This window comes from Oryctolagus cuniculus, chromosome 6 (assembly GCF_051225735.1).
Source record: "Oryctolagus cuniculus isolate XC-2025 breed Fujian yellow rabbit chromosome 6, ASM5122573v1, whole genome shotgun sequence".
In the NCBI taxonomy this organism is placed as follows: domain Eukaryota; kingdom Metazoa; phylum Chordata; class Mammalia; order Lagomorpha; family Leporidae; genus Oryctolagus; species Oryctolagus cuniculus.
Genome location: NC_142872.1, coordinates 126298059 through 126313191, shown reverse-complemented (window position 1 = coordinate 126313191; position 15133 = coordinate 126298059). Strand labels below are relative to the sequence as shown.

Sequence of the window (15133 nt, the reverse complement as noted above, 5' to 3'; positions counted from 1 at the left end):
GATTTTGGTGAAATTTTAGGGAATTAGCCAAAAAAAAAACATTTTTTCCCACATCACTGTTCAAAACTTGGTTAACATATGACACAGGATACATATCAGATTTCTCAAATTCATTGACTAAAGAATGTTGCTTTAGACAATGCCACCAAATGGCTTGCTGATGCTCCATCACTGAATTAGACTTCCCCCACATAATCTTACACAGTTCTAGACAACTGTAGGTGTCCCCTGTGGCATGTAATAGAAAATGGAACAGAAAGCAGTTTCCCCGCAGGATGCTCATCCTAAAAGAGGGAACCAGGAGATGAGGCTCACTTTGTCTGAACCTTCCAAATACATTAGTAAGCTGGTGCTTTTTCATTGGAATGATCATTAGCTTCTTGAAAGTGGGAACACGAGCCTATTCATTCTGATATAAAACTTGACTTTCCCCTTATTTCTGATTATATTCTTTTTGTGTTCTAAAGGTATATTGGAAGCTCTATACTTTGAAAAAAAATCTTGGGCTCTTGGATAATAATTCATTCTCAGTTTTTTTGTTTGTTTGTTTGTTTGTTTGTTTGACAGGCAGAGTGGACAGTGTGAGAGAGAGAGAGAAAGGTCTTCCTTTACCATTGGTTCAACCAATGGCTGCCGCGGCTGGTGCCCTGCGGCCGGCGCACCACGCTGATCCGAGGGCAGGAGCCAGGTGCTTCTCCTGGTCTCCCATGTGGGTGCAGGGCCCAAGCACTTGGGCCATCCTCCACTGCACTCCCTGGCCACAGCAGAGAGCTGGCCTGGAAGAGGGGCAACCGGGACAGAATCTGGCGCCCCAACCGGGACTAGAACCCAGGGTGCCAGCGCCACAAGGCGGAGGATTAGCCTATTGAGCCACGGCGCCAGCCTCATTCTCAGTTTTTAATCAAAATCTTTGTTGGGACAGCCACATCTTTCTTAGGATTATATTTCATGTTAGGTTTTTTTTTTTTTTCTTGCTTGTTTGTAACTTCATAAGGAATTCATTCCAGGCAGACTGTACACCCCCACTGGTATCCCTACCTTCTCAGTGTTTTCAGTAATAATGATTTGTGGAATAGTAGTGCTGTGAAATTTTTCCAGGTAATAAATGTCATGGTCAAATTCAGGAAATAGTGCATACTAAATTCTGAAAATTGGTATGTTAAAATACTTTTAGCAAATCCTGTCTTAAAAAACAAACAAAACTGTTTCAGTTTGCTTAGCATTTCTCTAACTTTACCACAGGGTCCTTTCTTAGTATGGATCATTTGTTTACAATCCAGTGAAAGGAAGCTACCTCTTGCAAGACTGCCCTACTTCAGTCCCATCCTTTCTCTCCACTCTTGCTAAGTAGGGAGGTTTTAAGGATTTCAAATACCTTCATCTAAAGAATAGAAAAGGAAAGTAAGATCTGAGTTAAGGGCCATCGAAGAAAATTTACTAAAGCAAGATTTGAGTGCTGTTTAAGCCAGAGATGTTTAGTTAACCAGTATTATTCACTTGTATGTCCTGCTGAGCCTGTTCTTTTTCCAAATGTTGCCTACTGCACCAGAGTACAGACTCTTGAAGTTTTCTGTAAAGCAGATATGTTAATTTAGTTTTGCCATTTTCTCCCATTACAATTTGAGAGTTACTTTCCAATGGAAAATAAATTTGGCTCCCACACACTGAACATCATCTTCAAGAGACTCAAGCATTTTGTTTTCACAGTGTGAATGCTTATGTACATCTAATTCTTGAACATATTACAGAATGTACCTATTACAGTAACTGTTAGGATTGACTCCCTGTGAACATGAAACACATAGCATATAATAATTGTCAGCATAAGAAAAATCTAGATAAACTACCTGTTTTAGTCATCAAAATACAAATTTATGAAAACATTTGCTCAGTATTTTAAAGCATTTATTTGAGAAGCAGAAAGAGAGAGCTTCTGTTCACTGGTTCACTCACCAAATGCCCACAAAAGCCAGGACCCAGCCAGCCTCGAACCAGGAACCTGGAACTCCATCTGGGTCTCCCACTTGGGTCACAGGAAACCAAGAACTTGAGCCATCATCTGCTTCCTACCAGGGTACACACTAGCAGGAAGCTGGAATCGGGGAGCTGACCAGGGACTCAAACCCAAGCATGCTGATACAGGATGTGGGTGTCTTAACTGGCATCTTAACCTTAAGCTAGGCCACATGCCCACCTGTGGTCAATACTGATCAAAATAACATTGATTATCAAGGTAATAATATTGATCATTCTATTTGGATTTCACATAGATCTGCTAGACTTAAATGATTAATTTTTGAGAAAGGACATTTTAGCTCTTTAATTAAAAAAAATACTTCATTGTAGTGTGTGGTCTGTGGACTAGCATCCAATATGGGCGCCAGTTCAAAACCAGGCTGCTTCACTTTCGATCCAGCTTCCTGCCAATGCACCTAGGTAAACTACACAAGATGGCCCAAGTGCTTGAATCCCTTTTACCCTTGTGGGAAACGCAGAAGAAGCTCCTGGTTCCTAGCTTTGACCTGGCTCAGCCCTGGCCATTGAGGCCATTTGGGGAGCAAAGCAACAGGTAGACAATTCTCTAACTCTGCCTGTCAAATAAAAAAAAAATACTTTAAAGTAGCATAAAACAAGTTTGATGTACTTGATCTCAAACATTTGATCTGTCATGAACTTCAATTCTGTCTGCCTTTCATCTCTCTCCCAGCCCTCTTTGTCTCCTTCCCACCCTCAAATGGGTGTATATGTATTGTCATATTTAAATCTCACAAGTCTTGTCATTGTTATATCCTTAGTTTTAAGATAAACCAAACTCACATTTTGATCTAGTGCTAAGTGGCCAGATGTTAAGTCAGTATTCTTCCAAGGCCATGTCAAATATCACCATCATGGTATGATGAAATTTTGGGATACAGCATTAAGTTTATCCAGAAAGTTTTTTGCTTTAAGATTTATTTATCTGAAAGGCAGAGTTACAGAGAGGCAGAGTCAGAGAGTGAGAGAGGTCTTCCATCTTCTGGTTTACTTCTCAGATAGCCACAACGGCTGGAGCTGCACTGATCCGAAGCCAGGAGCCAGGAGCTTCTTCCAGGTCTCCCATGCGGGTGAAGGGGCCCAAGCACTTGGGCTATCCTCTACTGCTTCCCCAGGCCATAGCAGAGAGCTGGATTGGAAGTAGAACAGCTGGAACTCAAACCAGTGCCCGTATGGGATGCCAGCACTGCAGGCAGTGGCTTTACCCGCTATGCCACAGTGCTGGCCCCACAAAAATTGTTTTTAATTTAGCAATTAAATATTTGACATCAGTGTAGGATTGGTAATTTCTCTATGCTGTTTGCTGTTACTTTGCACCTGATAATTATACTGAGTATTGAAAAAATTCTTCACATATATTCACTTTAATTTTATTACTTTTATTCATAGCAGGCCCATGATTCAGAATAAAATTTTATAGTAGTTTATAGGAGGAACACTATATTCAGGATGCAAAATTTAGGTAAATCTTAAAAGTCTTACTATTTGTAAGCAGCATCTTTCAACAAACTTAAGTCTCTAGACTCAAAATCATAAGAAGGGGTGGGCATTTGGCCTAGCGATTGAGAGACTACTTTGGACTCCCACATTCTGTATCAAAGTACCTGTGTTCAACTGCCAGCTTCACTTCCAGGTGCAGCCTCCTGCTAATGTACACTCTGGGGTAGCATATGGTGTAGCTCGTTAGTTGGGTTTCTGCCACCCATGTGGGAGACCTGTGTTGAGTTCCTGGTTCCTGCTTCCTAGCTCTGGTCTGGACCTGCCCCAGCTATTGTAAGCATTTGGGAGTGAACCAGCTCAGAAAGGATATTCTTTCTAAACTTGTCTACTTAAAGCACTGTGTGTTTATGTTAACTTTGTGTAAATCTGTTTTCCTATTTAATTTTTTAAAAGTTGGAGTTGCACCTAAGTTTGGCTTTCACAATCCTCACCAAAGATCACAGCAGTTTATTCTTCTTGTTGTTTGTCTTGTTTTGTTTTGTTATTTTTAAGACAGTTACAGAGAGAGGTCTTCCATCCACCGGTTCACTCCCCAGATGGTCTCAAAGGCCGGAGCTGTGCCGATCCAAAGCCAGGAGCCAGGAGCCTCCTCCCGGTCTCCCACATGGGTTCAGGGGCCCAATGACCTGGGCCACAGCAGAGAGCTGGATCAGAAGAGGAGCAGCTTGGACTAGAACTAGCGTCCACATGGGATGCTGGCACTTCAGGCCAGGGCTTTAACCCGCTGCACAACAGCACCGGCTCCAAGCATTTTATTCTTGCAGCATGTTCACTTACTCTTGTTTTTCCGTAAAATATCACCATATGAAAGATTTCTACCCACATTATACCTAGAAAGCCTACACATATTTATTAAAATAAATATTCAGATATTCATATTCAATCCAAGTAACATTATTTATATTGCTGATATATAAATGAGAGTAACTTTGGGATCACATGGACATTCGTCAAGCACAAATACTAGAAATGTCATTGAAGCAGTCATTTGCTTCTGTGGCCTTCCGAAGGCCAGGACCAAAGGTGAAGATAATTTTAGCTGAATATTGAGGCTAAGTGAACTTGAATGATTCCCTGTTTTGTTTTGTTTTAATAAGGAAAACTTAGTTTTAGCAACATGAGGTAATTTACATTCAGTTTTCACAGGTAGTAAGTGGTGAAAGAATTAGGACCAGCTAGCCGAAACCTCTCTTTTGCCTTTGTAAGTTGTGATGAATTTAAAAATAGTTGTTCTTGACATTGTTCCCTGAATAAACATAGATTTCCCCATTCTGCCCCTCTTCCCTTCATTATTCCTTCAGTAAAAGCTAGGTGAGAGAAGAGATTTAGAAAAGAATGCCTTTTTCTTTTCAGTGATGGTACTACTATAGTATACTGCTATAGAGACTTGACTTTGGAGCATAAATCCTTTGGATCCTGATAGAAAATGGGACTGCAATAAATAAACTGTAGAAAATCTTAAAGCTCAGTGAAATGAGTCTGCACTAAATTACCCCCATGTTGATTTAAATAGCCTTTAATTCAGTCTTGTATAAACATACCTATGATAGACAATGGTGATTAGAGCATTGGTCTGTCAAAGTGACATTTAAGATAGAAAGTTTAAAAGGTGAGATGCTGAAGGAGCAAAAGGTCCAAAGTGGAGGAGCACCCTGATCCTTAAAATCTTGCATTGTGGGTCATCTTACATGTATATAATCTATAGATTATCTCAACTTGATAAAATCTCAGTTATAATTACTGCCAGTAACACAAAGAGACCCAAAAACTCCCGTAAATTCCCAGGCAACAGGAAGTATTTAATATTTACAAAAGCCTTTTATACTTGGATAAAATTTGTTTGTTGCTGTTTTCAAACAGAACCAAAAACCTCTAGAAATTTTTAATTGAAGATTTTAAGTGTAGATGCACATTCTGTTGTAAGAATATCAGTACAGAAAGATCGTGTGTAATCTTCACAGTCTTTGGCTCTGTGGTAGCACTTTGCAAAACTGGAGAACACTATCACAAACAGGATATTGGCATAGATAGGATTTACTCATCTTGCCCACATTTCCCCAAGTTTACTTGTATTTATTTAATTGTACATGAGTGTATTTAGCATTTTATCCCACATTGGTTTCTATATTCACCACCACTGCATTTAAGATACTGAACGGTTCCATCACAGCACTGTCTCTACTGCATCTACCTCCCACCCCAAGCCCTGGCTGCTGCTAATCTGTTCAGCATTTCTAAAATTCTGTCATTTCAAAAATGTTATATAAATGGAAACGTATAGTATGTAACTTTAAGATTGATTCTTTGGGGTCAGCATTGTGGCATAGTGGGTAAGGTTGCTGCCTGCAGTGCTGGCATCCCATATGGGCACTGGTTTGAGTCCTGGCTGCTCCACTTCCAATCCAGCTCTCTGCTATAGCCTGGGAAAGCAGTAGTAGATGGTCCAAGTCCTTGGGCCCCTATACCCGCATAGGAGACCCAGAAGAAGCTCCTGGCTTTGGATCAGCACAGCTCTAGCCATTGCGGCCAGTTGGGGAGTGAACCAGCAGTTGGAAGACCTCTCTCTCTCTCTCTCTCTCTCTCTCTCTCTCTGTCTTTCTCTCTCTCTTTTTCTGCCTCTCCTTCTATCTCTGTAACTCTTTCAAGTAAATAAATAAATCTAAAAAAAAAAGATTTTTTTCACCAAAGATTCATCCAAGTTGTTGTGTGTATCATTTTTTTAAATCTTTTTTTAAATTTTTTTTAAGGAATACAAACTTCATATATTTTATAATTACAACTTTAAGAACATGGTGATTCTTCCACCGTACCTGCTGTATCAGTTTCTTTTTGTTGTTATAAGTAGTATTCTGTGGTGTGTGTGGGTGTGTGTGTGTGTATGTGTATATATATACATATACATATGCCTTAATTTATTTTACATTTTACCTGTTGAAGGACATCTTAGGTCTGTCCAGTTTTTGACTGTTACAAATAAAGTTGCTGTGAACATTCCTCTACAGGTTTTCATATAAACATAATTTTGCATTTCTCTGGGATAAATGCCCAAGAGTTCCCAGATTTTTAAGTCAGAAATTCTTAAAGTGCCAAAAATACTAACTCAGGGAATAGATATTAAGATCAATCATAAATCTGTTGTCAGTCATTCTTTTATATGAAACTAAAACCCCAAAATTGTTGATTGAGAAATTTAGTTTTGTATACTGTTTGGGAGGAGAATGGCATCAAAGACCATTTTTATCACAAAACAGTAAATTGACACAGTGTGCCCTTAACATAGATGTAGTTGATTCAGCCATTACCTTTGTTAAACAGGTGCTCTTTTTCTTTAATTTTTCTTACTTCAAAAGTACTAAGTAATTGTACAGGTGTACAAGGCCAGCCTTGTGGCACAGCAGGTAAAGCTGCTGCCTGCAACACCAGCAATCCCATATGAGTGACGGTTCATGTCACAGGTGCTCTGCTTCTGATCTAGCTCCCTCCTAGTGTCCTGGGAAATGCAGAAGATGGCCCAAATGCTTAGGCCCTGCCACCACATGGGAGACCAGAATAAAGCTCCTGGCTCCTGGCTTTGGCCTGGCCCAGACTTGGCTGTTGTGGCCATCAGGGGAGTAAACTTGCAGATGGAAGAACTCTCTTTCCCTCTCTCTCACTGTAACTTTGACTTTCTAATAAGTAAATAAACCTTAACCAAAATTAATTTAGAAAATTGTGAATGTATAAATACATAAAGGAGAAAATGAAAACCCAATACCAAGAAAATCATTTAAGATTTGTGAATTTATTTCTAGTCTTTTCCTTTGTGTGCATAATACTAATTTAATACAGTTTTATAAAGTGGAGATTAGGCTCAATACACTTTGTTATTCTGCTTAAAATTTAGGTTAAAATTAACCTTTAAAAGATGTATTTAACTATTTGTCTTCATTTGTGAACTGTTTATTTTCCCCTCATTTTTATATTGGTGAGATAGTGTTAGGGTTTATGACTATTTGCTAATGCATAAATAGAAGTTATTCTTCAGGAATGATGTTTTAATTGGATAATTTTTAAATTGATGACTATCTCTTGTTTTATGTAACATTTTAAAATCACTTTTCTTGTTCTTTCAAGATATGCTGTGATAGCATTTGGATGTGCCAGCTGTCCAAAATTAACTTGTGGGCGAGAAGGCTGTGGAACAGAGTTTTGCTACCACTGTAAACAGATTTGGCACCCCAACCAGACCTGTGATGCTGCTCGACAAGAGAGAGCCCAGAGTTTACGTTTGAGAACTATACGTTCTTCATCTATTAGTTATAGTCAAGAGTCTGGAGCAGCAGGTATTTAAGTCTGATTTACTCTAATACACTATTTGACACCAACATTGGATAATAGATACTTTAACTTTAAAAAGTAGAGTATTATTATTCAGTTCCTGTTATTGTCTAGTTTTCACTACACTTTTCAAAAGTGTTTTATGTTGTAAGTGCATTTGTTCTTCCCAGAAGAATTCTCATTCTTTCATGTGGACAACAGTGATTTTGAAATTGGAAAGATTTTATTGTCCATAGAAAGGAAGTGTCATGATGATTACATAACTGATGGCAAAAGATGATCTGAAATGTTGCTTATAAATGTATTTTATGTAAAAAATAGGAAATATTTTCTAATAAAATGAAAATTTTTAGTATATGTCACCTTTAGAATATTCTTTACTATGTAAGTATCACAAAATTTAAAAATTAGATTTCAGTAGTGTTTATTCTTGGAATCTTTTTCACTTAAATATTTTGTGACTTTTTTTGCTTATAGATGTCTCATTCAATCCTAGGATCAAGCATATAAAAGTAATACCTTTATGAGAAGAACTCTAAGCATTAAGGTGTCTTTGGCCAGGAATTTTTAAATTTTTCTGCACTGTCTATAAATAAGCCATGTATATATTTCATAAACTCAGAAATTAAAAGATCTGGATATTCTAATGTTCTTTGAATAAAAATTTTAAAAATTAGTATTTTGTGTTGACAATTTTTATTTATTAGAATTTCAGTACTTTTTAAAGTTTTTTCTCATTGACTATAATGTAAAAATTTGGGGAAAACAAGTTATTGAGAACATAATTTACATTCTTAGCAGTGTATTAAGATATTTATGTATTTTATGTTATTAAAAATAATCTTACTATAACAGAAAATTCAATATTTAATACTTTATATTATGTACGTGAATTTTCATTCCTATTTTCTGATTGACTTGTTTGTTTCCTCTCCTGAAGATTTAGGTGGAACTCAGAGATAGTATTAGTAATTCATAGTATGGTTACAGAAGCAAATAATAAAAAATTAAAATTTTGAACTTGACTTCACACAGACATATAGAAAAAGGGAAAATGAGCTATCTAAAATTATTTTGTTAAATTACTGTTATTCCACATATTCTCATTTTTTTGTTTGTCGTTATGATACATTGAAAAATTGGGTGCATTTTTAATTCATTGGTATAGGAATAATTAGTTAAATCTAACTAGACACTTCATTTTTTTTCCGAAATCTTCAGGTGTATCCCTTTTTCTTTTTAGACAAAGGTTATTTTTGTTTCTTCTGTATAAACCAGTTACTGTTTTTTTTTTCATAAAACAATAAATTTTCAGTGTTTGACACACTTATGTATGAAAAAGTATATGCTTATGATTATAAGGTGCATTAAATATTTTTTAATATTTGTCTTTAAACAGTTACTATTGCATTCATGAGACCATCGTGTAGCTACTAGGGAATTTATGCATTTGTAGTGACATTATAAATGAACCACTTATTTTTCATTTGTTATTATGTTTCTTTTATAAAAATGTGGTATTTAACTGGTTCCCTACCTCACTTCTATCCCTTGCTACAACCATCCTAAGAGATCGTAGTGTTTTGTAACCTGTTTTTTTCTTAATGTGACAGTAGCCTCTATTTTAACAGCAAACAGAAATACAGTAATCAAGAAAGATAAAGTTTAAGCACTTTAAATGAGAATGGGAAGCTTTTTGTTAATATTAAGGAACTTTTTTTTTTTTTTTTTTTGACAGGCAGAGTGGACAGTGAGAGAGAGAGACAGAGAGAAAGGTCTTCCTTTGCCGTTGGTTCACTCTCCAATGGCCGCTGCAGCCAGTGCGCTGTGGCCGGCGCACCGCGCTGATCTGATGGCAGGAGCCAGGTGCTTCTCCTGGTCTCCCATGCGGGTGCAGGGCCCAAGCACTTGGGCCATCCTCCACTGCACTCCCTGGCCACAGCAGAGAGCTGGCCTGGAAGAGGGGCACCCGGGACAGAATCCGGCGCCCCGACCGGGACTAGAACCCGGTGTGCCAGTGCCGCAAGGCGGAGGATTAGCCTAGTGAGCCGCGGCGCCGGCCCAAGGAACTGTTTTAATTGATGCTTGGGAAATGGGGGTGGGGTCAGTTGACCATCTAATCAGTAAAGCAATTTTCAAGATTTTTGCATTATGAGAATATTTTGTGAAAAATACATAATATACACAGTAAGTTTTGTGGTTTTTTTCCTGATTTGCTGATTTGAGGAAAGACACAAAGCAAATAAAACAGCCTTTCATAGATAAATATCTATACAGAGAATGAAAACATGGGTGCAGATACATAAAGAGACCTATCAAAAATACCTCACTTGTGTTAATTTTATAACATACTACCTTGGCATATTGAGAAGCAGCTCTGTGATTTTAGAACTATAAGAATAAATGAGAATGATGCCGTTAAATTCCAAACATTCCACTAATCAGAATCAAAGCTTGTAATCTCTTTACCCCAACTAGAGATCATCTGATACTTGAATATATTCTTGAGTGAGGAAGTTTATCAATTAATATGCAGCTTAGGTGGATAGGATTATTTGCGTAGTTTAATGAACTAAGCGGTAGATCAGGTGTTAAAGCCAGCAGTTTTTTTTCTTTTCACGTCTGAGTGTTTAAAAAAATTTTAATGCACACTTGATGTTCTTCGAATCATTTAAAACACGACTTACGGATATTTTCAATTTTTATATTCTAGTAACATTTGTCTTGGCCTGGCTGCATAGAGTTATCAGTTTGCTCAGAATTGCTCGAATCTTTAAAACACTTATTGTGAGCATTGACCAGTTCTTAACTTTAAAAAAAAAAAAAAGCTTTGGCCCTAGAAGAACAACTAAGGAAACCTGAATTCACTAATAAAGCACAGGTAAAATTTGACCATGAAACTTACAGAAAGGAGATTAAAATATAGCTTAATGCTTATAGTGTAAGAAAATGAAACACATAAATTCATTGGTTTGCACTAAAAATATCTTTTATAGACTATAGTTGTCAGAAAATACTGCTATCTAATATTAACAGGAAAATAATTACAGATTGTTACTTGAATAGATGCCAAAATTCAAATACTTGAATGATCTGAAGTAACTGTTATTTTGTCAGATTCCTAACATGATGTACCATTTGGTTCTAATGTGGCACCATTGTGCATTGTAACCATATTATATAGAAGGAGCATACACCAACAACATTTGAATGAATGAGTTAATAAGAGGACAAAGAGCTAATTACAGCAGTCATAAGTATAACTGACAGTTGGTTGCATTTACTCTGAATTGTTTTCTATGATTTATAGAATTAGAACCACGTACCCCTTCCTTAATCTTGGTATCTTCTCCCTTTTATTCTGGATTCTGATTCTTTGCACAGTCCATCTACCATAAAAGAAAAAGTACAGGAAGGGGGCTGCTTTTCTCAAGACACCTGTACTGCTATTTTACAGTGCATGTGCCTGATGTTAGAAGAGAGAAGTGAACTCAGTACTTCGTGTATCTGTCGCTTCCTGCTAGTGCTCATTCACTGAAAAAATAATATACAGAATATTTACCTACATTTGAGTTAAGTGAAGCTAGTTAGAAAAGTTCTAGAACAGGAAGTACCACTCTGAAGATAGCTGTGGGGTCAGGACAAAGACAAACTTTGTATAGTTCACAGTTTACCTCCTACTATCCTTAATTCTTTCTTTTTCTTATTTTTGTCATTTCTTTGTTCTCATTGTTTTGCTAATGTGTTTGAAAAATGTTTACAACTCGAAACTTTAAAATTATGTTCCCTCTCTCAGAAGGGAAAAAATTGCTATAATATTAAAGCAGCAGGATAAAGTTGTCAGTTAATATAGTACATACAAGTATGTTAAGGTTTTTTGTTAGTGCTGCAGTTGATAATCTAGAAATTATTTTAGACCAATTTTATATACTTAATATGTTCCTCTGTGTTCTTAATAGCTGATGATATAAAGCCATGTCCACGATGCGCTGCTTATATAATAAAAATGAATGATGGGAGCTGCAATCACATGACTTGCGCTGTCTGTGGTTGTGAGTTTTGTTGGTTATGTATGAAAGAAATCTCAGATTTACATTATCTCAGGTAAGCTTATAGAAGGAACTGTTTATAAGTAAATTTTACAATTTGGGATTTATAAGAAACTGAAATGGGTTGGTTTTACTCTAGTGAGGTAAACTTAAATTATTACACTAGTCATTTGGAATCAATAACTAGTCAGAAATAGGAAATGGAGGTTTCCAGTTTTGTTCTATTTTTTGTTAAACTTGAATGATAGTATTTAATTTTCTTTAAAATTCTCGAATTTAGGCCACATAGTATCTTTCTGATATAATCAGATAATTGTATGCCTACAACAGGTGTAAAATAAACATTTTCATCAGTTTACTTTTTAAAAAGTGACTTAAAGTTTTGAAGGTAAAGGTGAGAAGGCATAAATTTTTAACCTGAGTCCCACTTACCAATATTCTGTTAATATAATTTATAGTGGGTCTTAATTTAATTGTTAGCTTTTATTGAACTCAGAATTCAAAGGGAATAAAACATTTTTGTAGTTACTGCTTTAATGTGGTAATTCTTTGTGAAAGTTTGCAGCAGTTCCTTTATGTAACTTTTTTCCTTTAGTCCATCAGGATGTACTTTTTGGGGAAAGAAACCCTGGAGCCGAAAGAAGAAGATACTGTGGCAGCTAGGAACACTTGTTGGTGCTCCTGTGGGAATTGCGTTAATAGCTGGTATTGCTATCCCTGCCATGATCATTGGCATTCCTGTGTACGTAGGCCGTAAGGTAAAGGCATACTTCCTTGTTAGTTAATTTTTTTCTCTAAATCTCCAGGTGTGTCCTTGCTTTTTCTTTTTTTTTTTTTTTTGGACAAAGGTTATTTTAGTTTCTTCCATATGAACTAGTTACTGTTTTTCATAAGGCAATAAATTTTCAGTGTTTGATAAGCTTATGTATGAAAAAAACAGACTTGCTTTGGAGTTATCTGAGTCTGAAAACTAATACATTTCCATTAGAATAACATCTAACTTTGGGTATAAAATAGTGAAAGATGCATAACATTTTTCTCAAAGGTATATCCTTGTAAAGACAAATCTGTTATGTCTTTTAAAAAAATTAATTTATTTGAGAGGCAGAGACACAGAGCTCCTATTTGCTTATTTACTTACCAGATGGCCACAGTGACTCAGGTTGGAGCCAGGAGCCAAGATTCAATCTAAGTTTCCTTGATGAGTGGCAGGGACACAACTACTTGAGCTGTAACCTGCTGCTTCCCAGGATGCACCTTAACAGGAGGAATCTGGAATTCAGAAGCCAGGACTCCAGGCGTTCCAAAGTGGGATGCAGGTGTCCCAGCTATCTTAAACTGGTAGGCCACACTCCTACCTCTGTGAGATCTTTTTAATAGAAATTAATAGATAAATTAAGATAAGTAACCACTTCTTGAATTATTTCCACTTCAATTCAAAGCTTTCTTTTTAATTTTGGATTACTGCTGTTGATAAGTATGCGATTTTGCAGGTTATTAATGGTTCAATGAAATTTCAAACAGTATTGACTACCACAGACCTATGGTGGATGAATTATACTTCATTAGCTAAGCAAATAATTATTTTTGAAGTGTTATTGTGATAATGTATGCAGTGCTAACAAGTCGCTGCTACGTAAATTTAATAGAATTATCTAATCCCAAATTTGTACATTAGCAGAACAAAGATAGCAGTTTTCAGAAAGGGAACTAAATTTTTTGAACTCTAAACTTTGTTGCAGATGTTTTATGTATTTTGACTTTATTTTAACCATGCAGCAAACTAACTACTTTAGTTTTTAATTTGTTAGGATATTGAGGTCTGGAAAAACTTTTATGTGGCGGTGGGCATTGGGCAAAGCAATTAAGACGCTGGTTGGGATACCCATATCCCATATGAGAGTGCCTGGGTTCAAGTCCCAGCTCTGCTCTTCCTTGCTGATACATACCCTGAAAGGCAGCAAGTGCTGGCTTAATTGGTTGGACCCCTGCCACCTATGTGGGATACCCAGATTGAGTTCCTGCGCCTGACAGCCATTATAGTCAGGTAGGGAGTGGATCCAATGAATGGGAGCTGACTCTTGTGCTGGTTTGCTTGGGGTGGGGAGGGGTTGTTGTGTATGTGTGTGTCTTTGCCTTTCAAATAAATAATTGTTTTGATCGAAAAACTCATATAATTTATGTTCTGTGATACAAAACTGGGATTTGAATCCAAACTTGGATTTGAATCTTTATATAAGATCTTGATAAGTTTCAGTGTAGCCATTTGGACACTTGAATCGTTGGGAAATCACCAATTCATGAAGAATTGACAACCACTCTGTTGTCAAATGGCTGTTAATTGTTAGAAAATTCTTACATTGACTCAGAATCTATTTCCTTCTAGCTCGTTTTCTTTAATTCTGTTTCTTCTGGAATCAAACTCATAATAAAGTTGATCCATTTCCATGTAACAGCCAAATGTTAAAATCAGGAAAACAAAATTTTTTAAAAATGAGTTTGAAACTGACAACAAACATTTAGATATTTATAAGCCAAATCTTTATTTCAGAAGGTTTTAAGTAAGTAAACCTTAGCTTTTAAAAATCTCATACAATAGCTGATAGTAATTTTTCTTGTAATTATTGAAAGCAAGGTTTTTGGAACTGTCAGTTCAGATACTTAGAAGTAGAAGGGGAAAATGCTGTTCTGCACAGACCTACCAATAATTTATACAGGAGATATTACTTCATCGTTCAATTTCAAGTTTTAATTATAGTCACAAGTCTTTTTTTCAAATATATTCAAAGGGTTGCAAATTGATGAATTAGTTTTCTATTGAAACTGTTTTGTGGTGTTGAGGGATCCAAACCACCACAGGAAGACCTATTACTGGATAAAGTATGCAAAAACTGAGCCTTCATTTACAATAAAAGAATAGAAAATGTGGCAAAACAGAAAGTTGGACGAGAAATGGAAGGATGACTTACCTCTGTAATTGAGCATTGGTGTTTGAGGATGCAGAATTTCTGGAATACTCCTTTTTCTTGGCAACCTGCCTTTGCAGATTTACTCTGTTAGTTTGTAGCTTCGGCTCTTGGCTCTTCTCTGCTGCAGTGCTAAGTTTCCAAGGAATAGAAGGGGGAGGAGCAGAAATTAGCTGCGATACTAAGGATATACTGGGCAGCTCTGGCAGGAATGTTTCTTGTCCCATATGTCCTCACCCACCTTCCCGTACCCAGCCTTTTCACTGT

At 36.7% G+C, this 15133-nt stretch overlaps 1 protein-coding gene across 5 annotated transcripts in view; it reads left to right on the top strand.

Annotated features, from left to right (window-relative positions):
* RNF19A (ring finger protein 19A, RBR E3 ubiquitin protein ligase) overlaps positions 1–15133 on the top strand; it is a 64233-nt gene that overhangs the window by 35830 nt on the left and 13270 nt on the right. For all 5 annotated transcript variants that reach the window (XM_051843960.3, XM_008255794.5, XM_089336396.1 and 2 more), the window contains 3 exons: positions 7648–7856; positions 11811–11955; positions 12496–12658. In XM_051843960.3, the coding sequence (XP_051699920.1) occupies positions 7648–7856; positions 11811–11955; positions 12496–12658 (517 nt within the window). The remainder of the gene's footprint in view (positions 1–7647; positions 7857–11810; positions 11956–12495; positions 12659–15133) is intronic.